At 41.8% G+C, this 26522-nt stretch overlaps 1 protein-coding gene across 1 annotated transcript in view; it reads left to right on the top strand.

The window, feature by feature from the left end:
- The window catches only part of WWOX (WW domain containing oxidoreductase), a 472763-nt gene extending 451804 nt beyond the window's left edge, over positions 1-20959 (top strand). Inside the window, exon 9 of the mRNA XM_031615127.2 lies at positions 19686-20959. Coding sequence (XP_031470987.1) covers positions 19686-19874 — 189 coding nt within the window. The 3' untranslated portion in view covers positions 19875-20959. The remainder of the gene's footprint in view (positions 1-19685) is intronic.
- The last annotated feature ends 5563 nt before the right edge of the window (positions 20960-26522 follow it).

Consider the following 26522-nt stretch of genomic DNA (forward strand, 5'->3'; position numbering starts at 1 on the left):
TGTGCTGGATGTTCATATGATAAAATTCATGCATGTCTTTTCTGTAAAACTTTGCCAGTAGTACGAATTACAGAAGCTTGTCAAAGCGTAGTTTAGCAGTGCTGCTTGTAATTTCAGTTGTCACAGGCAATACACCTTGTACAACAGGATTTCAGTGCCTCCCATTGCCAAGAGAGAGTTCTAAGCATACGTGACATGTAAATGACACTGGTGTCACTGCACATAAGCCTGTGGTTACTCTCATATCTGTTCCCATACGTGCTGCCTCTGAGCCCGCACGTCAGGAGGCTCAGTGCTGGTGCTTTGGCGTAGGGAGAGCTGCACAGCTGCATTTGGGTGATGCTCACCCAGCCCTGCTGCTCCCAGCTCATTGGAGCACTCCCTGCGTGCTGTCCTACTCTGGTTTGTTGTCTTTGCACACCTTTCTTGTAGGAAGGATGGGCTCCCTGATGGTGGTGACATTGAAAAATTTCCCTGGAGAAGCTGAACTATAGAGTGTCATAATGTAATTCCACTTCATCGGTGGTGGGAGAAACATCAACGTCTTTCATCTCAAAACCCTCTGAGTGAAGAATTTCTTAGATTTCTTTAGATTAGATGCTCTAATTTGAATTTCCCCTCTTACAGTTTCAAGCCATTCCCCCTTGTTCTATCACTGTTAGACCACGTAAAAAGTTGGCCATCCTCCTGCTTGTAAGCTTGCTTCCCTTCAAGCGCTGGAAGGATGCAGTGAGGTCTCGTGTGCTGGAGCACCTCTCCTATGAAGAAAGGTTGAGGGAACTGAGCTTATTTAGCTTGGAAAAGAGAAGGCTACGGGGAGACCTCACTGTGGCTTCCAATGCTTGAAGGGAGCATATAAACAGGAGGCGGAATGGCTGTTTATGAGGTGGATAGTGATAGGACAAGGGGGAATGGTTTTAAACTGAGACAGGGGAGGTTTAGGTTAAATATTAGAAGGAAGTTTTTCACTCAGAGTGTTGACACATTGGAACAGGTTGCCCAAGGAGGCTGTGGATGCCCCATTCCTGGAGGCATTCAAGGCCAGACTGGATGTGACTTTGGGCAGCCTGGTCTGCTGGTTGGCAACCCTACAGATAGCAGGAGGGTTGAAACTATTATGGTCATTATCAACCCAGACCATTCTGTGATTCTCCTTGAAGCCTTCTCTTCTCCAAGATAAACAAGCCCAGAATGTCCTGTGATACTTAAAAAAAAAACAACAAAAAAACAACCAACAACAAAACTTTTCCAAGTTTTGGAAAACATAAACATGAAATACATCAACATGTTAAAATAAAAAAAAAAATGCCCAGGAAAGTTATTTAATGTCAAAGAGAATAGGAATCTGTTACATTCATTTGTCCTCAGAACCCAGAGCTATCTATGAGCTGGAATCAAAGAAGGATTTTCACACTCTTTGGCTTCTCTGAGGTCAACATCAGGTATAAAGTAGAAAGAAAATACTTTTAATCATAGGACTTAAAAGTGCTATTCAACAGGATGAGGTGTGTGCTAGCTACCATGATGATTCTTCTATCAATTTGATTTCCAGAATTACTGCATTGGGAAGCAGGAAAGTGGTTGATTTGGAATGGATGAACTGGAAGGAAGGAAGTTACAGACAAGGGAATGAATTGGAAGAGAAAGAGTAAAAATAAAGATGAAGGGGTTGTGAGAAATTGCTCTGTATTAGGACATAAGTCAGACATAGTTTATTTTGTCCCCAGCACAGTGAAGTTGCTTAAAGGAGTTATTAGCTCTTCTTGGTCATTTTACCAAATGGAGAACTTGAAGCGTGGACAGCTCTTTAAGGAAGAAGTTGATTTACGCTTTCACTACTATTATCTGCACCTGGCATAATTGCCGTCTTGATTCTGAAATAGCAAACACTGGCTTATATCATAGCAAATGACGAATGCAAAAGCAGTTATGAGGTGGGGTGATGAAGTCTAGGTCTGTGTGGCATAAGCAGAGTAGTGCATGTGTTTGCTATGGAGTAGCCCAAAGAGGATGTTGTGCCGGGGCACTGCTGCTGTAGCACAGTGTTTGAAGACTCTGTTTTGGTGTTGTCACAGTGCTGGAGTCTTTCAGGGACCAACCAAGCCAGAAGAAAAGCTATCACTCTCCTGGGCAAGGCTGAAGATAGATCACTTCAGCGTTCAGGTTAAGACCCTGTGACCACTGTCACACTCCTGCTTTGCAAAGCCATAGACAACTGAGACACACAGCCCAAAGCCATCAATACAACAGCAGTACTCCATTTTACCCAGGCTGTACAATGTTGCCACGTTATTTCTGCATTAATTTTTTTCTCTTTTCCTGTATATTTTTCTCTTTCCGCCTCCTCAGTGGTGTTTGCTGAAGGCACCTCTGCACAAATGGCCTTTCTCTGTGCCCTTCCTGCCTGTGTATTACAATTGGGCCCCTGCAACACACCAAGGGCTGCTGTGGAAGCTACTGAGATATAAACAGAGCCTTGGCCTTTGTTATCTGCACGAGAAGGAGGAAATGGAGAGTGGGGAGGGGTTTCGATTTTTATTAACTTGCAGTTGGAGCGGCTTCTAGCTGCAACAGCAGTGGGAAGGTATATATTTACCTTTAAGTGTCTCACTTCATTTTGTGTGTTTGGATGAGCTCCCTTTTATGGCGTGCAATTTCTTTCAGAGATTTCCAGAATTCCCTCTTCAAAGGACTCTCGCAAAGTAACAGTGCTATGCCAACTTAGCAAAGAAAATTACAAATTACTAATTTAAGTGCTTCTTAGAATCATTTTCTTTTTGTTTGGTATAATTTCCACACTTAGAAAATCAAACTTTCAGTTAAATGTTTATACAGTAATTCAGCCGGCTTAAGCCATCTGCTAGCATGGCATCTGCAGAATTGTTTTGATGCACACTCAGTATTGTTTCCTTCACACATCTTGTAGCCTTGTATTTTGGTTGCAAAGGGATCTTCTTTTTTTTTTTTTTTTTTTTTTCCAGCACAAAAGAAGTGCTGTTTATATCCAGGGATCTAATTGCCAGCTTTATTTCCAAACTCTACTTCAAATCAACTTCTTATGTCTCTGAAAACCTTATTCTGATTGACGTTTACTTTTCCAGACCTGTATTCAGTCTTATCTTGCTCCTTTATTATACTTTCCTTTATATCAGTATTCAAAAAAAAAAAAAAAAAATCATCATTTTTGAAGAGTATAGGTGGGCTTGGAGCATTAGTATTCATACTTGCATGTTAACAACCGTTATAACACGTACCAGAGGGAAAATATTATTTCTCGTAAATGCTCAATAATTATAGTCTTTATTGCATCAAAACCCATGTTTTGACAGATAGCGGAAAGCTTTCAAAGCTTGTGTGGGATGGATGACAGATAGCTGCAGGTGGAAAATATTTTTTTAGATATTGGGTTTTCTATCACTGATACTGTAAATATTCTTCCAAAATAACATTAACCTTCCAAGCAGGGTTGGTCGCATTCAGTGATAATATGTGTATTAGCAAAAGATGCCTGTGAAATAACTCTTAATGATTCAATCTAATTAATCTATGGTTGGGACATTAATGTCTCTTTTCATTAAGTTGGGAAGTATGAAAGACTAGAAAATTACTGCTGTGCTGGATTTAGTGCTTTAGGTATAATTTGAATGGATGTGCTAAATTCTTGGTTATAACTTGCACTAACACCTAGTCTAAGAAAAATTAAGGAAAGCTCTTCTGCTGCTGCAGTTTACAAGAATACCTGAATGCACTTAAACCATTTGTAGCATATGCCTGTGAATGGATAGTTTTATACATCTCATGACACGTTTTCCCATTATTTTTAGCATGTATACTATTTTGATTTATGCAAATACCAACACAGAAAATGAATTCAAAAGGGAATGTTATACCTTTTTTTTTTTTTTTTTAACTTCTAAATTAAAATACTTTTTCAGTATCCATCACCACAAGCTTAAGTGGTAGATGCATAAGTTGCAGCACCCGGTTACAACCCTACTGCACATGAGGTCATCTGAACTTGCAGTTCTTTTGTTTGGAGTGTGGATGTCCTGTTTGTGCTATGGTCAACTGGACCTACCAGCATGATTCGTGCTGATAGCCTAACTCATGTGTTTAAGCATTTAATGAGCACCATAGCACAACCTCATTTAGTCACTTCCTGGGTTTGTATTAAATGCCTGAGCCTTGGCAGATTCAAGTGTCTCTCAAGTATTAAGATGCCTCTATAACCTAATAGGTTTTTAGGGCTTCAGTGACTTTGAGAATATTCCAGTTGTGTTTACTCCATCTTGACCACCATAGCTGTAGTGTTGAGTCTACTTAAGTCAATTGCAAAGCTCCCACTGACTTCAGAGAGATCAGACTTTCAAACTTCAAGAGAAAATGTGGTAGGGATTTAAGATTTCCTGTCACCTGCATTTAATATTGCATCTGAAGTGAGAAGACCACTTTTCTTATTTCAGAGTTGTGGGGCTCCTGCAGCGTAGTTGACAGATGGATTGAAGTGGTAGCTTAGAAGGAGCTCTCAGCATCCATCTGGTAGGCCAGTGCAAGTTGAGCTTAAGTCCATTCAGAGTGATTAAACAAGGCAGGGGCAGCCTATCTGACATCAAGCGTTGCCACCTCTTATTTGCCCCTTACATCATACAGAAGGCACCAGAGAGATATGTGGGCAAATATATTGTGTTCATATTCCAGTGATGCTTAACTGATAATATTCCTGGAAAACAACAACAACAACAAATTAACTGTGTGTCTTTTGCAAGGGTGAGAATCTGACCAGCTATATCCTTTTTGATTTTGAGATGGATCATCCCAAGCTGTAGACTAATGGAACGTTTCAGATGACCAGTAACATTCTGAAGAATGGACTGATTTTTGTATCTGGTTTTTTATAGATGGGACTCCCTATGGAATGTCATTCCTTGAGAAGTCAGCAGGGGTCACTTAAGTTCATTATTTTGCAGCAATTTTGCTTTTGGACTTAGAAAGAGTTAAAAATCCTTTAGGTATGTATCATTTATACCTCTGAGCGACTTTTCCTCTGCAGCCTCAGTAGGTTGAAAAAGGTGATCAAAAGTGTGTAAGGAGTGTTAGTGCAGCTCCAGCACAGCATTTGGGCAGAAAATGAATATATTTCACATGTCACCTACTGAAAAAGATTATGCCACTTAAGAGCACATGGAACTCTAATAGAAATTTATTGTTAAAAGACTATTCTCCTAGAAATACACAGCACTGTGGCAAAATGGGATAGAGATCTTGTTACAGACCATCGTTTTTATGTGGATGAAGCAAATGGAAAATTACTGAGATAGTCAACTGGTTGGTACTGAGTGAGAAGAATCTTCTGTGAGTTTGCTGGGAAGCCAGATGCATTTCCATTCTTACTACAGGAGATAACAGAACATTTCCAAACTTTCCAAGGTTGCTTCATCAGGGTCTGAGTAAGGCGATAATTTAAGGCCTATCAAACCCTAACTGCACTAACTGAAATCCTGGAGTGGCATTTTCTCTTTGTTTTATATTTCTCACTTTTCATATAGAACAAAAATTATTGAAGTTGCACTGGGATTCCTTCTTTTCCCACAGTTTAAGATGGATTCATCAGAAACTGTCTTGAACAACAGTTAAGAATTAGACAAAAGTAAAACTGTATTTCATCTTTGTGGTGGTAATGGCATCAGCTTGTTTATAAGAAGAAAATAATGTCATGTGAAGAAAAAAAAACGGGTGTCCAAAAGCTTGAATAGGGAAATTCACAAAGTGGATTTGAAAGATTGGGTGGTATAAGTGGACTTGGAAAGAGACTTCCTTTAAGCCTGAGCTGGTACCTGCTGTAATGGTGTGTTGGTGTTATTTAAATGTCATAAAAAAGGATGGAATTGCATGGTTTATTCTGCGCACCTTGGCTGGCTGCAATTTGTTCATTGTGTGATTCTCTTAATAGGGCAAAAAAAAATGGCAACTGAAGGCACAGAGACACAAGGGTGCTTAAGAGTCTGTTGAGATCAAGGGGAGTCGTTTGCTCAGTGCACAAAAACTGTTACTAGATGTGAGTGTGATTCGTATGGGAGGATCTCAGTGAGCAATAAGAAACAACTGCACATAAGAGCTGCAGATGTATGCTCAGATGCCTTAGTAACATTTACTTGATATTTTGAGTGAGCAATTTAGACAGATATGTGTGTGTGTATGAGTACACATATGTCACATATATACAATATGAATATGTGAATTTCAGTGTTCAGTAGGATTAGAGGAAGATCACCTGCTGCCAGGCAATGCCAGTTACTGCATGCCTAGAATTAGTGCTGCACATGAACTGATTTACCAAGAATATTCAAAGTGATCGTTCAATCTCCATTTAACTTGCATGGATTTAAAATGCAAAACAGCAACACACTTCATGCAAATGTCAGCTCTGCCTATGCTCCAGGATGCGTGTCCAGGAGAGAAAACAATAAGTTTATTCTTCTCCCCAATTAGACTTTTGTGCAAGGCTCAGTTATGTCTCTGACTATCACAATGAACACGTACCAAAGCAGCACATTAATGTGCCTTTTAATGCTTCTTAGGAGTAGATCAAAAGAAGTGTCAGGTGCACTTTGCATTCCTCCCATGATGGCTCTGAGGCTGGTCTGCATGCTGTTCCCAGCCCATCCGCACTACCTGGCACCTCCATGGGCTGTGCCACAGCTCCTGGTGTGCTGCTGCCACCACCGCCAGCTTTTGCTTTTGCTGTTGAGTGGGAGAGGAGAGTTGCTGAAGTCAGTCTTGGACAAAATGACTTAAAAACTGAGCAGGCTGGAAAGTGGATCTCCATTAGTGGAAGGAAACTTGCAAGCGTTTGCTGTAAGCTGTTATTATTTTGTTTGCTTGCTCGAGGCGATGTGTCAGAACAGCATTTACCTTTTCTTAGTACCAGCTTGGCTGTTCTACCCATCATTTCTTTTAACGTGGTTAGCAGAGGGACTGGTGGCTCTGTCACTCTAAACTCAGGGTGCTTAAAATGTGTGAGAGAGCAGGGAGACAGCTTTCCTTAACAAGCACAGCAGCATAATTTGCCAACCTGCCTTGCTCGGTTGTGGTGCTGGATGTGGCATTGCTAACACGTTCACGGGGCTAATCATGGCATTGCAGAGTGCTTTCAGCATGAGGGAGCAGATGGGAGCACCCACTGAAACGTGAGATACTGTGGAAACAGGTAAGCCTCCATGATCTTATAGTCATTAAGGCTGGAAAAGATTTCTAAGGTCATTTAGTCCAACTGTCCAGCTGGTGGTAACCAATACTGCCCACTAACTCAAGTCCCTAAGTACCACTGAGTACTTAGTAGCTGAGTGGGCTAGAGCAATAAAATGGGAGATGAACAGTGAAGGAAGGTGCTTGGTGTCAGCACAAACGTGGAGCAGGAGACAAGGCTATGGCCAGTACGCAGGAATGAAGAGAGGAGCAGGCACAGGGGAGAGGAAGAAGTGTGGAAGGAGAAATGCTGCAGTGTACACAATGCTATGGACACAACCAGATGGAATTTATGCAGAAGCAAGGAAGCAATGAGAAGGGTTCAAGTTTTGTAAGAAAGTTCATTTCTATATGTTTTTCTCTTTCAAATGGATGCTTTGAATAAATAGTGCTTTCATTTCCCATGAGGCAGAGGTGAATAATAAGTACCTCAGCCAGGAACGCTGATCTCCCCAGCATCAGTCATCTGCTTGCAGCCTTACGCTCTGGCAGTGCTTTGGCTGAGCAAATTAGCCTGAAGTGTTGTGCCCTTGGCTGGCAAATCCTTTCAACCCGGTTGAACGGACAAAATGAATACCCAGATTGTTCCTACGTCTGTTATTCTCCCGTGTTTATCTGGCTGAGCTGTCAGTCAGGCCATTATAACTGTGGTGCACACTCAAATGACTTGTCCACTCACAAAAGCAGGGTCTGTTGATGATAAGCTAAACAAAACTGGAGAGCCACTGTTGACAGAGTTGGGGAATCTTGCAAATGTGTCAGGTAAAAGCAGAAGTGCTTTTCTGGAAGATACAGAAGCAGCTTTTATTGCACGTGCGTAGCTTTAAAGTGTTTGCTGGGATTTGTCGGCAGACGATAAATGTGCGTTTGTAATGAATTGGGTTCCTCTCCACTTTAAACAAATTAAGCAGCGCGCAGAAGATTTCTGAAACTCAAGTGTAAGGGTATATTGCTCTTACTAGAATTAATTAACCTGAAAATACATAATTTACTCGCACGGGCTCTGCCAGGCGAGCGCGTAGCTGCGATCTGTCATGCATCAGCCCTGTCCAGAGCTGTGGGAGCACCCACAAAGCCTCTGTGCCTTGTATGGAACAGCAGCCAAACCTCGGGCTGCTGGCAGGGCAGTGCTTCCAGTCACCCTGCTGTGGGTCCTATGGACGTAAATGTGTCGAGTGCTTGGGCCTTCCTGGGCAGGGAGGGCGTTTGGATGAGGAGGGGTCATCGGTTTTTATCATGCTAGAAACTGAGTGTGTTGTGCTGGACAACACAGGCTGAGGGCTGTGTGAAGGATGATTTCTTTCCTTATAGCTTTTCCAGTAGGATCTTGAATTAGAAGCAGGACTCTAAGTCACTTCTGAAACTGATTTGATGGCACAATGTTAAGTAAAGCAGTGTCTCTGTGCAGAACGTGAGTGTGGCTAAAGCCTTTTTGGTCCTTTAGCCTCAGATTTGTGATCCTGATTAACAAGTTAGAAGTTTTCTGACTGCAAATATGAAAGTAGCCTCAGATGCTTGAACAACGGCAGTCCCCCTTCTCCTTCCCTGGTAGGGAAACAGTGGGAGCATCTCTGTTCTCAGCAGCCATGCCTGCACGGTCCCAAACCTGGTAGCCTTGTTGGCTGTGATGAAAATGTAATGGATGGTACAGCTATTTTTCATCAAATGCTTGTTAGTCAATTTATTAGATTCCTAATATACTAATGCACTCATTTGGCAGGCATCTCGGCAAACGAGACTTGCAGTGGAGTGTACTCATTCAAAGTCACAGTAACTCGCAGGTTGCTGATTTCTCATCAGCACTCAGAAGATAATTTGCAAATGTGTCATTTATCATTATGCGCTTTGTAGAAGCAGATCTCATGAATGGGATAAACAGATAAGAGTTTAATAATGAGCATTTCCTTCCCAAGCACCATTACCGGCTTCTTAAGTCTTATGTTTTATTATATATACTGCAAACACTACATCTGAACATGGATATGAGTTTGCATGTGACTGTGAAATACCTGTGGGTATGGCTCAGCAATCCCTCTGCTGAGGGACACAGAATTGGAGTAGATTAGGCATTGTATGATGAAAGAAGGAAGGATTTTATTTGGAATAGTTGAAGAAGTGAGGGTGTTTGTGGATTTTTTCACCATGAAAACACACTAACTTTCCCTTCCTCGTAACGATCCATGAATAGCCACTGGTGTGGCCAACGAGAGGGTTGTTCAGAGGCTGGATGGGCAGGGCTCTGTGGCAGAGGCACGCTTTTCTCCATGCCCAGACTGCATGCTGCACGGATGCTCTGACCTGCCACTGCCTTTGACTTTGCGTTGGTGGCTGCTTTTTATTCACCTGTTCACTCTTCACTGGGAAGAACTTTAAAGTCACAATAACCACGAGAAGAGCCTGAAAACACGATTCCCGTCTCCTCCTGTGACATTCAGGGTAGAAGCCCTGCATACAAATCATCGCCACTTATTTTTTTGCTTCTGCGGATGTGATGGTACTAAAGGAGAGGTGTGACAAGGAGCCTGTGCCAGGAGGAGCCCTTCTGCAAATCGCTCTGTGCTCAGCACCGCTGCCATGTTAACAGAGGCTCCGCCGCCGCCGCTCTCCAGCAGAGCCAGGAAACCGTGCAAAGATATCGATAATTGATTCCATTTTATATAAGTTAAAAACTAGCTTTTCCCTCCTAGTGTGAAGGTAATGGGTTTTGTCTGTAGAAAGATAATAATCCTATGAACCATTTCTACGCCCTCTATTAAAGAATAGTACAGCTTGCACTCGAACATAATGCCCATGTCATCTCGACTTTTTAAGCATTCATCTTAAAAGAGTCTTCAAGGACTGGAAAGAGATTTTCCTGAGACACTGAGTTAAGTCTGAGAACTTAAAAAGTCATGAAGATCTGGTCAATTAATGTGTTTATTCATCTGCATCTCCTCTTGAAAAAGCCTCTTCAAATATGAAAGTTGTTTTCTTTCGGTTAAAAAGTTGTCACTGCATTTATTTTCCAGAGGTAACGTGGAGGGAATTTTTTTTTTACCTTACCACAGTGGGGGATAAACACGTCTTTTTTTTTCTTCTTACCTATTTCTACAAAGGAATATTCGTTTAGTGCAAGAACAACAACAACAACACCAAAAATAGGAAAAAGTGCTAAATTGAAACCTTTCTGCCAAGTTTGTATGCAGGGGATGACTTGATTTATAAGCTCAGGTAATTTCATTTTTGTTCACACTCCTTCAACTGAAAGGCTCCCAAAAATGGTGTTACAGAGCTGAAGGGAAGAGATGGGGAAATTTATCAAACTATTTATGAAATTATTTTTGCAGTCTGTCAAAGTCATAAGCATGCCAGAAAAGAAACATAATGAGGGTGTCCGAACAGAAAGACATGTCTGAGCGAGCAGCTGGACCGCGGGCAGACAGAGAGCAAAGAAATGGACAAAGAGACTGGATCTGCCCCAAAACTCAGTGTCCATGTGAGGTCTTTCCTTGAGGATTAAAGGCTGAGAAAAGGGGATGGAAAACAACATGGGGAAGGAGAGACGGGAGCAAAGGAAATTGGCTTCTCCCCTGTAGATGCCCAGTAAGCCACCATCGAGGTTTATCGACAGGCATGGTGTTAGGTCTGAATGGAGCCCATCCTTGGCAGGGGGGGAGAGGGAGGGGGAGATTCACATCCTGAGATGGGAGAAAACAGACTTAAGTGTGCATCCCTGAGAGCAGGTCTTGGGAGGCAGCGCTGAGAAAGAAGGAGAAAAAAAAAAGATAAAGAAAAAGCGACTGAGATAGAATGAACCAGTCTAGTAAGAAATCTTTAATTTCTAATGAGCTTTAAAGGGTTTGAGAGAAGTGATTTTTTTTTTTTTAACAAACCAGTTCAAGTACATGCCTTCAGATTATAAAAGTACCTGAAATTGCCTAGAATATCAGCATGCATAGCTTGTTAGTATTTACATATATTTACATAGGAAAACAAGAGAAAGATCTACAGTTATTTACAGTCTACATAGGAGAAGAGAAAGGCAGCATAATTGTATTTCCTAAAATACAGTAGTTGAATAGTCAGCACATGCATATTAAGATATATTTGCATGATAGAACGCAAATGTTTGAAGACCTTTTTAACTCCCTATGCTAAGGTGTAGCATAATAAAGGTAATTTTTTGTTTTGTTTTGTTTCTAGTCTATTTGCATCAAGTGCTTTAAAATGTTCACTAACACAGCGGCAGCATTATTTACCCTGGCAATTAAAGCAACAGTACACACGATAATTTCCTACTAACTAGCAACAAGCTGCTGGTGAATGAAATATCTATTGTTTCTCATTATCCATCGACCAACATACAGGGATCTCTCCTTGTAAAGGCAGTGCCTAAGCTATCACCATTAATTATAGAAGTAATATAAATGAGACTCTACAGTATGTACTAAATGAAATATTAACAAGGCAAGTGTCTTTGAGCCTGAAAGATGCACTAACAGGGCACACTTTACAGCAGGCTATCTATGAAAATCACACATACATAATACAGGAGTGCCTGGCTTACATCTCTAAGCCTAGACATTAGAGGCCTGTTTGCTAGATCTGTATTATTGCAAAATACATTCCCTTAATTAGTTTCTGGAAGACAGAGTTAGTAGTTAATTTCTTACCATGATACGTCCCGATCATCACACCCTGTGGTTTTTCAATGCATTGTATTACTGAAATTTGTGTCTGTGTGTGTGTGCGTGTTTATATCTCAACAGATGAGAAACAGTCTTTCTTTATCTTTAAAACTGAAACAAATAGCTTGTTAAATATTTGTCCCAAAAGGTCACTTGCTTAAAAAGCATTGCATTTTGCGGGGTTCTTTCGCTTGTATCTAAAATCAAAGTTGGTCTAAAAAAGGATCTGTGCAATGAAGGAGGAAGCACGATGTCATTATTGTGATGACATTCATAGCAATACTGCATTTGAAAAGACTCTAAATTTCGACTAGAATTAGTATTAAAAAGCTATATAAGTATATACAACATATACAGAACTGTATGCGTACATACACTTATATAAAGTATGTCTATAATTAAAGTTAGGTACAGCCATAAAGTAAAACATTTCATGTCAGCAGAAGTTAAGAACAGAAGCGATTTCAACAAATCCTCACGTGCATGTCTGAAAATCAGGCAGCTCTATTCCGATGACCGGCTTACAGCAGCATATCTAGTCTGGCAGGGCACGTCTAAAGTTAACAACCTGTTGGCCCAACTCTTCAAGTTACACCTGCCTGGAAGAGCATGGCTTAGCTGGCAGAGTCACATTTTAGGGAGATTTCCAATATCTTCCATAGGATTTCCATTTTTGGCAGTGGCCAACAAGTCATAATAGGATACATGTTTGTATAAACATAGTCTCAAAAAGTGAATGGCAAAGATTCAGAGGTGCTGCAGGGATGGATCCCCTAGGACTCTGGCTACCTCTGGCCTGTTCTTTGCAAAGCAAAGGACAGCAGCATCATATGGCCAATGTGATCCCAACCCTATCTGAGGTTTTCCCAAAAAAGAGGAGAAGCATGCAGTATCACACCACTGCTCTGTATGTCATGGCACAGCGAGAAGAAAGGAGCAGCAATGCTAGATGGTAGCAATTTGCATGCAGTGTTCGAAACTGCCACTTCAGTGGAGCGATGATGTCTTGAAAGTGTAAATCGGGTGTGAACAGGAGATCAGTGGGCAGGAGAAGAGAATTCAGAAGCGATCAGTGAGGAAATGCGGTGTCGGTAAAAGGCCGGTGAACAGCCCATGGGGCATGCTGCTGAAATGCTGGTTGTGCAAGGGAAAACCGTATGCTTCACTGAAGTTTTTGAAGGTTATGATGGCTCTCTGTCAGGCTTGAAACAATACTCAGAAATTGATTGCGGACTCCAGTGAGAACAAAGTAAGGAATAAGGAGCTGCCTGTGGGACCCAGCTCCCACCCAGGTGCTGCAGAAGGAGCAGTACTGCTGTATAAACTACGTGTCTGCAACTACCTCAAACATGGGGTGGTCTTATCTGAGGTGTGAAAGGCTGGCAGATACAATTCCAGGTGGGAAATGTGGGCCCTTCTGCAGGATTTCCCAAGGCAGCTCAGATGTGATAGCCCTGTGTTAGGCAATGTGATATGCCACGGTGGCTCTTTCTAGCATATACAAAGTTTGGGAGAGATGAACCCACTGTTCTTGCTTTCAGGGTCTGGTTACATCTAAAGCAACCATTCATGGAGCCCCCAGTGGTACTCTGGCTAGTAGTGTTTGACCAAATTCTCGTTGAGCTGGGCAAAAACTAACATGAGGGAGGGAGGATACCAGCATGGGGCCTGTTGTAGCAGAAAACTTCACAGGTTAAAGAAGGAAGTTTGTACAATAGAGAAGGATCTGCATGATTTCAAAAGGTACTTACATTTTTATCTGTAGTAATTTAGCTGTAATGCCAACATCATTTTAAATTGAATCATTTTAACAATGGTTTATAATACAAGACAGTGCTTTTTCAACAGTAGATGTGGAAGCAGTCCATAAACGTGAACTAGTCCTCACAACACCCCTGTGAGGTGGGTGAACATCAGTACTCTCCCATTGTACAGGTGGGAAGAGTGAGGTACGTGGAGTTGAAGAGACTTGTCCAAGTTCACTTGGGAAGTAAAGGCTGAAATGAGAAAACCAGCCCAGTGCTCCTGCCTTGATGTGTTGTATTTCACCTTTTCCAGTGGAGTGACTGTTGCAGACAATCTGTTTGACAATGGACGCTGGAGGTTGGAAGCTTCCAAGCCCTATCACTGCCATAATTGAGAATATCTGGGATGTTGCATAACACAAACAACATGGTGCATTATCAAAATACATTTATTACAGTGGACACATTTTCTTTTGCAAAGTTAAAACCCAGAATGTAAGTTAAATATAGCTGCATATATTGAGTAGTTGAAATAATCAGTAGGTCTTAATGCCTCAGCAGTTGAAAACAAATCCTCTTTTCGTGAACTACTGCAGTTCCCTTACTCAAAGAATATAGCACATTTATCTTCTATAATGTATGTAAAGAACACTGTAAATGTGTAAAGGTCTTAATGACACTAAGAAAACTTACAGCTTGAAACCAACTATGCCTTGCAAGTAGAGAAGCTGTTAGAGTTTTGAGTCTTTGTAGTTGGGAATTAATTGAAAAAGGAATACATCAGAGGAAGAAAAAGCAGACCTTATAGATTTGGGTTTATTCGTTGTATTATCTTCTAAGAGATGCTTTGCTGGTTTAAATGTGGTGCTGGGGGAAGGGGAGGTGGTTGAGAATCTCTGGGTTAGATGTGGTTCAGTGAGACCTTTGAAAAGACTGTAATTACAGAGTCAGTTCAGGTCATGCTTTCCTGCTGGCACTTGGGTGGAGATGGGACCTGAAGTCAACTGCGCCTGATTTGTTTATTGAATCATATTTGGCAGCTCCAAAGTTTTATTTTTTTTAGTTGCAGCTGTGATTTTGGTTTATCATACTCACCCAAACGAGCAAAGGCAGGTCTCAATTTCATATTTCCTTGCTGAAAAAAAAACCATCAGGGAATCCAATTTTCTTACAGGAGAATAGCACGCACATACTGTGAGTGTTACTCAGAAGATAACAGTGCATCTGGGATTGCTCTGAGTAAGAGGACTGCAGCAGGAACCAAGCAGTTCTCCTATAATCTCCTGTGTGAGGCTAAAACTTGCTGGAGATCCCAAATGGAAACAAGTGCGTTCCTAGTGCAGCTCCCTTCCGGGAGGCTGGCCAGAGCTTGAGGCTGTTATTTCACACTAAAGCAGGAAATGACCATGGCTGAAGATATCAGGCAAACTTACCCTGCTCTAGCATGGATCTGAACACTCGGGGTGCTTCCCACAGGCACAGCAAAGGGTGGGAGAGCCCATGCACTGCAGTGTGTGAAATGAGTGGTTCCACTCTCAGTGATGCGTAGGCTGTTGTGTTGAGCTGAAACTTTTGTGCTAGGGCTGTGTTTGCTTGGTCTGATGGTCCTGAGGTGCTTAACAGTAAAGGCCTGAAGAGTTGTAAGGAAGCACTTGCCTTTTTATTTCTCTGGAGCTGCTCACTTTGAATCTGGACCTTGTCACAACTGCTCTCCTCCTGTGTCATTGTGAATTCACCTCCCTCCACCGGCTGTCGTTTAAGATGCACCGTGCCAAACTTCACCTCAGGCTACCCAGATAACGGGCCTCAATACTTAATTTTTTGTAATAAAATGAATAACTCCTTTTTCAGAGAATCTGATTCCATCTCGCTGATAGGCAATGCCCTTAACAGAGTGTAGTAGAGTGATCTTATTAATTTGTAGTTGATGAGTATACAGATAAATTATGGCTTTGTTTCTAATATTTATATGCTTCCTATGTAAACCTGCTTCAGAACAAGCATCTAATTTTAGAAAATAAACATGCATTTGAAAGCAGGCAAATCTGAAAACTAAACATTAGCTGTGTAATATGTTTTCTTATCAGGAACGTAAGTAGTATCTTAGAATACTAACGGATGCATTATATATATTAATGAGGGATTTACCATATGCTGTACATCAGGCACCCCTCTTCTTTTACTGTTAAGGTATCCAATATTCATTTGTATTCAGTAGTGTCAGTTACAAATTGATAGCTCACAGTTATGAAATGAACGCCTATGAACTGGTAGCTACTTTGTACTTTTATCTCAACAAAGGATTTTGGGAGGATGGATAATTTAGATCTCTGAGCCTCGACTATAAATAAACAGCAACGGCTTTACAAATCCCACCCTGCTGCAGTTTAAGATTGTATTACAAAACTGACAAATGATTTGCAAAGGAGAATGATGAACCCTTATTACTAAGACGCTCTTCAACTTAATCCAAAACAAGATTCCTGGGTAATTTTACGTACACTGGGAAGATTGATGGCGTGGTGCTTGCCTAGCAGCTTTCAGACGTTTGCCGGGATCGGAAATGGCACTGAGGCATGATTAAAGATTCAGTTGGGCTTCTCACAAATTCTTTATCCCACGTATTCATCATCCCCACTCGCTGCCTTTGTTAGGGTTAAGGCAGCTGACCCCCAGCCCGGGTGATTAGCACCATATACAACTGACAGACATATGGAAAAAAAATGTTTAGGTTGCCCGGAGCTTTTAGCATTGTTTATTGGTTTAAATTGTTGGGAGTGGGGACGTTAATCACAATAGATCAGGGAGAGCCTGTGACAACTGACAAGCTCATTGTTTAAGACGTTTTTTAACGAAGTTGTTAACATTAATTCTTTTATATAGTACTCTAATCTTCTTCAAATTATGTTCTGACATGGCACAAACCGCTTGGCATTGAAAGTCATTCAACAGTGATTAAAGTGCTCTTTTTATCGGTTTAAGAATGTTTCATCTTGTATCAGCAGTATGGAATTGTTTACTAATTAGATTCCCTAACATCCTCCGCTGTCGTATGCTGATGATATGTGAACAGGAAAGCTGATGAGCAAAAAAATTAAAACTTGTTATTAAACTGTCATAAGGCCCGGCATATAAAGATGTCATTCAAAAGACTGCGTTCAGAAGGGCTAAACAATGTTTACTGAGAAACTCAGCATTTTCTCAGCCCAACTCTGCATTGGCTCTGCAGTTACCCACAGCCCCAACTCTTCTGGGGAGGTAGATGCCAAGTAGGGGTCTGTTGCACAAGGACCTTCCCATCTGTCATGGTCACTATGGGCTTCCTTGGGTCCTGTTGGGATGGAGGTCCTCCCAACATCCCACCCGACCCAGAGCATTATTGAGTCCCCTCTGTCCCTGGGCGAGTCACTTACTTAAGATCCTGCATTCACCAAAGGAATTTAGATGCTCAAATGGCTTTGGGAACCTGAGAGTTACCTTCTGTTTCTTATTTTTGTTACCATTAAGCTCCTAGGCTCGATGAGTTCACATTTGTCCATTATTCTCTGATATTTAAGCTTTATCCTCTGTCAACAAAGAGATAAATAAGACTGCATTTCTCTTAAATAATAAAAAGAAGACATACTTTTCTTCCTATGTGAGACCAATTGAAATTCTTCTACCAAACCACTCAGGACAATTGAAACACTTAGAAAGATGTAAAGATATACACAGCCAAAAAGCAAATGGCACATTGCTTACATCCACTCCTCAGTGAAACACTGGAGGCATCACATGATAAAGTGCTTTGGGCTTCCAGCCACATAATCTTTTATCACTTAAAGTAAATATCTTACATGCACACAGGGAAAACTGTTCTCTTCTTTTGGAGTTGAGGTTGTGTCAGTGTTGGAGGTATAAAGCACTGCCGTTGTGCTGTAGGATGTTCTCTGCCTGCTGACAATTTTGTATGAGAATCATCAAATCTGGCTCATTTGAAAAGATAAATTATTGTTTGGTTTGGATTTTGAACTGCTCTGATAAACTTTCCTTTATGAATTAACTGAGTTCTCTTCAAGCTAGCCTGTTTGGCTTGGCTGGACGGATGCTTTACAGCAATAGCTTAAGGGCTCTCATTCTGCATTGAGCACTTCAGTTTAATTTTACCTTTCCAATAAAAGTCCAGTTGAATTGCTTGCAAAAACTGATAATAACACTGTTTGGGGGTTATTCTAAACAGCTGAATACAGTAAACATACCTGTGCTGTGGAGCTTTACAGGATAGTTCAAATGAGCGCTCTGTTAATATTATCTTTAGTAAACTCTTACATTTCTGCTACTGCCTTTAAGATACTTTCTCTTTTTTAAAAAATATAGTGGTTTAATAAGAGGATTGCTTTGCATTATAGTAATTTTAAAAATATTTTGGTCTGATGATAAATATGTGCCTTAATACAGACAGGTTTGGTTTTACATTGTTATGGGAGATCATTCCTAAGCCGTGGAGCCATCATTATCAGTTTAATCCCATCTTCTGAGAAAATTGCCTATCTTGCAGACAAATACGCCTTTCTTTGCTGTTACAAAATTGAGACACCTCAATTAAGGGAACTGAGGTTTTTTAGACAGGCTGCCCTTGAAGGATGAGAATGCAGAGTAGAGTTTTTGGAGGCTGACCCCCCTAACAGCACCCTGAGTTTCCCTGGTTGTGACACTGAAAGGCTGGGGAAAAAAAAAAACAACTGCAGGAAAGTCACAAGAGGTTGAAACTCCTTCTCTTTTCCCATTAAATTATCCTAATGTGGCAACGTCTAATTTCTCTTCGTTTACTTTTTCTATCATACTTGGCAGCTTCTTTATTCTGATTCCTATCAGCTCATAATGAGTTACCACAGAAAGGACTAAGATGTACATAAATAATCACAAGATGCCAGATAAACTATCGGTTTTAAATTAGCGTTGTGCGCAGTGTCTTGCTTTGCGCTCTCACCTATTATTTTTAATTACAGTTTACAAAGGCAGCCAGTTTCATGCTCTCTTTGCATCCCTCCTGGCACTGTGCTTGCAGCCCTGAGTGCCCCATCCCTGGGGTGTACCCACTGCTGCCCACATGCCCTTCAGCTCCGGCTTTCTGTTGGAGAAATTCAGAGAAGCCCATTCATCACATAAGTTTGCTTTGTGTTTAAAAAAATAAAAGAAGAAAAAAAGAAAAAGAAAAAAACTCTTCTCCACAGAAGCATCTATTATACCTGCTTCTTAAAGCATTATAAGACATGAGAAAATGGTTATTAGAAAATTAAAAAACAAACAAACAAACATGGAAAGGCTCGTATCTGTGCAGAACTGGCAGATAAACACATTTGCACAGCAGTGGTGACAATGGCCACAGCAAAACCACTGATCAGAGATAGATGGGCCGGTTTGGCACAAAGCCCGATTGCACTTTACGTGATAGGTCTTAATTGGAGTGCCCAGGTTAATTTTGTACAAGAGGCTTTAAAAAAACCAACCCACCAAAATAGATGCACCCGTCAGTTTGAACTGCTTGTCAGGGTTAGGAAATGGCAGTGCCCATGTTTGGAGGTGGGAAGGGAGCTTTTAGGTGCTGCTTTGAAACTTGGATCAACTTTTCTGGTTTCTTGGATCAACTTTTCAGGTTTTAGGGTTTGTTTTTTTTTCAGTACCCGCTAGGGTTTATTGAAAAATAGCAAAAGAGCAGAGATCAGGTAGTGAGATTCTGGATTATTTCTTTCACTCTAAGAGCAAATAAAAAGGAAAAATAACTTCTCATCAGGGTGTGTTGTAGGTAAGTGGCTGGCAGGCAGAGAGGCAGCATCCTTAGCAATGCTTTGGTTGCAGCGCGTTCACCGATGCTCTCCTAAAGATGCACAGCTCCGACAGACTGCAAGCAAATTGACAGCGATAAAAATACCTGCATTGCTCTCTATATAAATATACTTCTATTTATGCACGCGCACGTGTGTGTGTATATATATATATATATATATGATTTTTTTTCAATTTTTTTTGTTTGTTTTTGTCATTTCAGCAACAAGGAGCTGCCACGACTGTGTACTGCGCGACGGCCGCCGAGCTGGAGGGGCTGGGTGGGATGTACTTCAACAACTGCTGCCGCTGCCTGCCCTCGGCCGAGGCTCGCAATGAGCTGACGGCCGCGGCCCTGTGGGAGCTGAGCGAGAGGCTGATCCGCGAGCAGCTTGGCAGGCGGTCCCCGTGACGGAACGCCCCGCAAGCTCGGAACCTGCCAGCGCTGGAGCCCGTCCAATCTTATCATCTAGAGGGTTTCCGTATACCTCCGATAGAGATTAACCAGTGTTAAATGAAATAATAGCAGTCACAACAGAGTGAAAAATGTTAAGTACTAATGGGAAACGGGGAATACGGCGGGTTAAAGGGACAATGCGGCTTCCTGGGGCTTAGTTAGTCCTGCTTCTCTTCTTTTGATTATAGCCTGTTCAAAGTGTAACCCAAGGAGGCATGCTTTGTGCTATTGCAGAAACGCGGTGCCACGGATATTCTCTGTTGTTTTGATTAATGGGTTAGGTATGTAGCCCAATATGGGATTTCCTCTTTATTTTGATAATTACTGCCTGTTAGGCTGTAGGTATCGATCGGGATATGGTAGTGGTGTTGATTCCTTTTCCCTGCAAGGGTTTTATAGGGTGTGGCGAATAAAAAGATTATTAAGGAAAGAGATCTCTTCTGCCCTTGACTGTTGGCTGCAAATACATCCATGCTATCTAAAAACAGAGGGTGCAAGAAGACTTCTGAACAGAAATGTCAAAATCACAGCTAATTAAATATTTCTTTTGTCTTAAAAGATTATAATAAAAGATACTTTGTAAACCATTCCCTAATATCACAGAATTAGCAAAGATGATGTTGTCTTCTAAAGAATGCACAGGGTGTAATCAGGGGGTTAAGTGGTATTTTCATCCATTTCTCAGTTCACAGTTCTAAGGAGTTTGTTTTTGTTTTTTTTTCTTGGAAAATTCACAGTTTCTCAGTTCTCCTGATACTGTATCCCAATCCAAATTTCTCTATGTTTCTTTAAATTTAATAAAACAACATGCTTGCTTGAATATTGTCACCTGAAGAGAAAGTTTGTCTCATTTCTGCAAATGTCTTAGTTAATTTTTTTTTTCTTAGAAAAGAAAACTTGAGGAAAAATAAAGAGCTTCTCGTTGATAGCAAGAGAATGCTGATTTTTTCTTGTTTCTTTCTGAGTTCTTTTCTTTGTTTTTTGTTTTTTTTTTTTAATCTGTATTTTGTGCTTTGTAGCTGTCTTCGTGCCAGAACGTTGTCCTAAGCCATCATCAGTCCAGCATCACATTTTCTGTGGACAGAATATAAACACATAAATAGAAGGACACATTGTTAATAGAAGCTTATATGACCCCCTTATTAAATGATTTATTGCTCGCAGTCTGTCTCTTACAATTTGTCTCATATGGACTCAGCTGCTGCATAGGTGTTCCAATAAGGCATGCAGTTGCCTGGGAGGAGCACTCCTAGCATCCTCCTCTGGAAAGCCCCACCATACTTCGGTAAGGAATGAGGATGTCACAGCTATACCTAAAAGCCATATACTGTGTTCACTCTAATTCTTGCATTTCCAGCTAACCCTAGCTCAGTGTGAGCTCTCCTTAGATGGCCAGCGTTCGGTCTCCTGTGCACGAGGGTGGAAATCTCTGCAGGTAAGGGCTCTCTCTTTCTGTAAACTTCAATTTCTTCAGTGGGGAAGCTGGGAGCTACTGCGTTCCGATCTAGGCTGAATCAGCTGACCCAGCTTTATACCAAGGAAATGAGGGCTTTTTCTTTCTTCCAAACCATCTTTCAACCTTCTGCCCAAGTGCAGCCTCAGCTGCTGTCGACTTCCCCACTGATGCTTTCTCGCATCCCAACGCTGCAGCCTTTCCTAAAGCAGCAATAAAAACAATATGGCCTTGCTTATATCTGCTGCACAGCCTGTGCTGCCACTGCCTTCCCTAAATAAGCAATCCTGCCCGTCATTCTTCCTCTACAGCAGGCTGTTACCCCAAGGCCAGCTCTTGCTCCTGCATTGAAACATTTGGCAGAATAAAGAAATAAAAACGGCTGTTCCAGCAAGAGCAACATCTCTTTTCAGCTTTTTTGGAAAGAAGAAAAAAAACTCTTTCTGGTCTCCTAGGTCTGTTCTGTGCTACACAGACCAGATCCTGGTATTGGGTAATGCCTGAAAGGTTTGTTGGTGTGGGTCAGAGTGCTTGCACGTCGAGGTGTTGGTTACAATCAAATTCCTTGGGTTGTCTGGAGTTTGTCTGGGGTGAAAAACTGATTAACTTCTGTCACCCGTGCAGCACTCATCTCAAAAGGATTATTTTTCTTTTTCATACCAAAAAATGAATTACTCTCATATGCCAACACCCCCAGCCCAGGAGAGCAGGGCTGTGCACCATGACTGGCACTGCTCAGTGCTTAAAGAGGTTGCCCACCTTCCTTCAAAGAACACCCAGGCACCAATTTTCTTCCCACGTAGTTCCCTCTTTCATTATTAGGAGGAGAAAGCATTTTCAACGTCAGCATAGTTTTGCATTAGTTTGAAAGCAAGCTGCCTGGTGACTTTATGGAGTTGATCAGTTTCTGGTCAATAAATACTGGCACTGGTGCATTACCATAGCTAACTAGCATGTAACTGTCCCCATTTTCTCCAACTCAGGTAAAATCTCTCAGTGAGTGTTTTCTCACTCTTGCTTTCTCTTGTTCTCTTTCTTTTTCTTTTTCCTTTTTTTTTTTTTTTTTTTAATTCCCTTTCTCTGCCCTCTTCCTTTGTCTCTCACTCTCCTACACAGAGATAACCAGCAAAAAAAAAAAAAAAAAAACCTTGCATTTTTTTTTTTTCATTTTCATTCCAAATAAAAAATGGCACAAAGCTGCAGAGCGTTTGCTTCTATTAGAAACACTTGTGAAAATAATTTTTTACACTCAGCTCTGTTTCAGCGCAGGAGGGATGTGCAGGACATTAAAAAGGAAAAGCAATTGAAAAGAAACAGACTCCAAACCCTCCATTTTAATATCCTAGATGTGCCTAAGTAAGTCATTGGCTTTCAAATATATTTTGGTGTAAAATTTGGCACATTTACAGCTAGTCAGGTTTATTTATTTGACTGGCTTACATTTTTCTGGTTGATTTACCTGAGGCAATGTCTGTGTGAATCACTCCACAAAGCATTGACTCCAGTGTTCATTAAAGGTAGTTAAGTGATCCTGCGTCTGATATTAAAGCAAACCCCATTAACCTTAACTGGTATCATATCAGCAAAACAAAAATAACTGGATAAAGCAAAAGAGAGCGTGTATTTATAGTTCTTGGAAAAGATCCAGTCAACTTGCATCAAGCCCTTAATAGTCCTATGGTTATCCCCCCATGTCCCTGTCCTTATAGCTGTCTCGGTTCTTATCAAGTCCAAGTTTATGAACAAGCAAGCTCTCAAAGCTCCAATGGGAATGGAGGTGTTCTCTGTGCTGTGGGCATTGTCTGTGCCCAGGAAGGAGCTGACTGCAGGGACCAGATAGAGGGGAACCAGCAAAAAACCATGCCAAGTCTTTGCTTTTATTTTTTTAATTTTCTTCTGACATCTGGAAGACAAATTTCAGATGTTTTCAGAGCAGGTAGGTATTTTTATTATTAAAGAAAGTCTTTCCAGCAACACTGCAATAATTTGACTTACATCAAGGTTGAATAACTCCTTGTCAGGTGTTAAGCTCATGACCTTTCAAGCCAAACACACTGATACTAACCAGTTTACCATTGGAATGATCAATATCTTGTAAGTGAGAAAGTCTAGACAGATCTTATTTTGTCCTTCGGTATCACTTGTAGCTTTGGAATTGATCATTATATGCAGCAGGGGAAAAAATGCCTATACATTTCATGCTCTGTATTTATCTTGACAAGGTTCTCTAGGATTATATTTTCATAATCTGAATGGCAGTGGAACAGCTGCTCAAACTGTGCAAGTCCTTCTTATCAGGCTGAATTTAAGCTACGGTAATTACTCTTTCTCCTTATGTATTTCTTTTTTAAACAAGCGTGTACCATACTTTAAAATATATGGTGAGGGGCGGCAGGGGGGTATGCTGAGAAGCTTGGAAAATACTGCTAGAATTTGACATATTTCTTTCCATGCAGAGTGGCTGATTCAGGCTTGTGTTTTGTTCTCGATGCCCTGAGTCTGGAGGCAGTTTGGGAAAACCAGCCTTGCTGGCGGTAAAACCAATGCCTCACAGTTTGGTGATGGGGCAATCCCATGGGACTGGGATTGCAAAGATCTTCCTAAACAGCTGTGTCTACGCCCTCAGCCCTTTGAGCCTGTGGCTGGCCTTCAGCATGCTTTTGGCCAAAGGATAAGTGCCTCAAAGGCATCAGCCTGAGCTCAGTCTGGCTTGAAACTCTCTAAGCAATGAGCTGCTCCCTCACCCCAAATGGAAAACAGACCCAAGCACAAGACCAATCCTATCCATACGGTTTTTCCCATCCAAACCTTTAGGAGTGGCTGTGGCAGACTGATTTCCTACAGTGCTAACCATGTTATTTACAGGATGCCTGCTCTGGGCTGTGCTTTTTTCTTCTCTCTCCAACCCCTGTTGCCTTTGCAGAGCACTTTCCAACGGGTGTTTGGTGAATTAGCTCTGTGCTTTAAAAAAGAAGATTGCTCTGGCAGAGAATAGTGTAGTTGTAAAAGTGTCAAGGTGTTATGAATGTCCTGATGATAGAGCCCAGTTGTTATCTGCTGGGTAGTGAGGGAGGATAGCTAATGATGTGCAGCATGTAAACTGTTTGTTGCTCTAATCCATCTGTGTGGAGAGGAGTGAAAAAGAGGGGCGAAATCCTGGGAAAATTACTTGGACAGCTGGAGATAAAGTGTGCACTGATGGAGTCATCCAGAGGTAGCTGTCAACATGAGCTGTGTTTGCATATAATCCAAGCAATGCACAATGATTCCTTTCGGTGTGTATTTTATGGGGTTAGAGTGGGGAGGGGTTCGTGTGTCTGCACACAGATCTTAATTGCTCTCCAGTATCTCTTACCAACTGGGCTCCAGTTCTAAGTGAGGAATGTGATTTTAATCAATTCATGGCTGGGTGGTAGAGAGAAGTACCACAAACAGACCAAAGCAAGACATACAGATCCCTTTGGAGGACCTGATTTAAATGAGAAGCAATCATTTTATTAATTCTGCTGTGTTTTATAGACCTTTTATATGGAACATTACCCATACAACTTCACTATCTAATTAAAAAAGGCTCTTATCAATTTGCTGGGCAGTTGCTTATGCAAAAAAAGAGAGGAAGAAATAATATTACATTTTTTTTTTTCCTGAATCCCAGAAAATCATCTGTCTTAAGGGGGTACAGAGCAAATCACCAAATGCTTAATGAGACTGCTATGGCTGACAGTCGTCACTGCTGAAAGAACAGTTACAAAAACCGAACATCAGCCAACCCCTTGGGGAGGAGGCTTGCACCATGCAGGTCTGGTGCAGCATGCAGGCAGGTGAGCAGCCTGAAGGAAGGGCAGTGTCCATGCTGTGGAAAGCATGGAATCATAGAATCACAGAATGGCTTGGGTTGGAAGGGACTTTACAGATTTTATAATCATGGAATCATTAAGGGTTGAAAAAATCACTAAGACAATCTAGTGCAACCCCAACCCACCCACATCATATCCTCAAAACCACAGCCCTCAGTGCCACATCTCCATGTTTCTTGAACACCTCCATGGACTCTGACTCCCCCACCTTCCAGAGCAGCTCTGCCATTGCATCACTGCTCCTTCTGAGAATAAATGTTTCCAAATATTCAACCTGAACCTGCTCTGGTGCAACTTAAGGCCATTCCTTCTTATCCCACCGCTGTAACCTGGGAGAAGAGGCCAACCCCCACCTCACTACAACCTCCTTTCAGGGAGTTGTAGAAAATGATTAGGTCTCTCCTGAACCTCCTTTCCTCCAGATTGTACCATCCCAGTTCCTTCAGCTGCTCCTCATAAGACCTGTGCTCCAGACCCTGTACCAGCTTGTCGCCCTTCTCTGGACACACTTCAGGGCCAGTTCCAAGCTCCAGCCGTGAACAGAGTTGCACCTTACTGTGGCATTTCTGCCCAGTTTACGTGTGGGATGCAGTGAAGCCATCCCGACCCCGTGCAAGGCAGCGGCACAAGAAAGCAGGCAGGTAGGATGGGAGAAAAATACCTCCTGCTCCCCCCACCCCTCCGTAAACTGGTGCTTTATGTGGCGTATTGGATTTTACAAGCGAGGAGCCTGCAGGGAGCTGCCTGCCGAGCACACAGTTAGCAGTGACTGAACAGCCACGTTTGAGCATTTTGACTTAAATCCAGTGTAAACTTCTAAGCGAGCTGCTGGCCTGGCCGGGTCTCTGGTGGGCGGCCGCCAGCTGAGCATGGCAGCCCACAGCCCAGCACACGGTCACGGCTCAAACAGAGCCTGAAAGGTCGCTTCAATGGCTCCTGGTTTGTTCCCCTCCCTCCCAGGGAAGGCTCCGTTGCTCCCCTTTCTCTCTCCATGACTGGAGCCAGGGCTGAGCCCATCTCTATGCACTCGCACTACAAACACACCAGGAGTATTTTCCTTCCAGCAAAGCTGCTCCTTTAATCTTTATGAGCAGGAGAAATTCATGCATTACAGAGGCGCAAAAATGAGAAGGGAAGGGCGGGTGGGAATAGTTGCATTAGAATTAAGCACTGTTTTTAATATGACACCTGTCAGACTTATTGTTAAAAATATGGAGAAACGCTCCCTTCAGAAATAATAACGCTGCAGCGAGGTTGGTTACAACACGGTGAGCCCTGTCAACAGCCGTAATT

This window comes from Phasianus colchicus, chromosome 13 (genome assembly GCF_987193195.1).
Source record: "Phasianus colchicus chromosome 13, bPhaCol1.hap1.1, whole genome shotgun sequence".
NCBI classification, from domain to species: Eukaryota; Metazoa; Chordata; class Aves; order Galliformes; family Phasianidae; genus Phasianus; species Phasianus colchicus.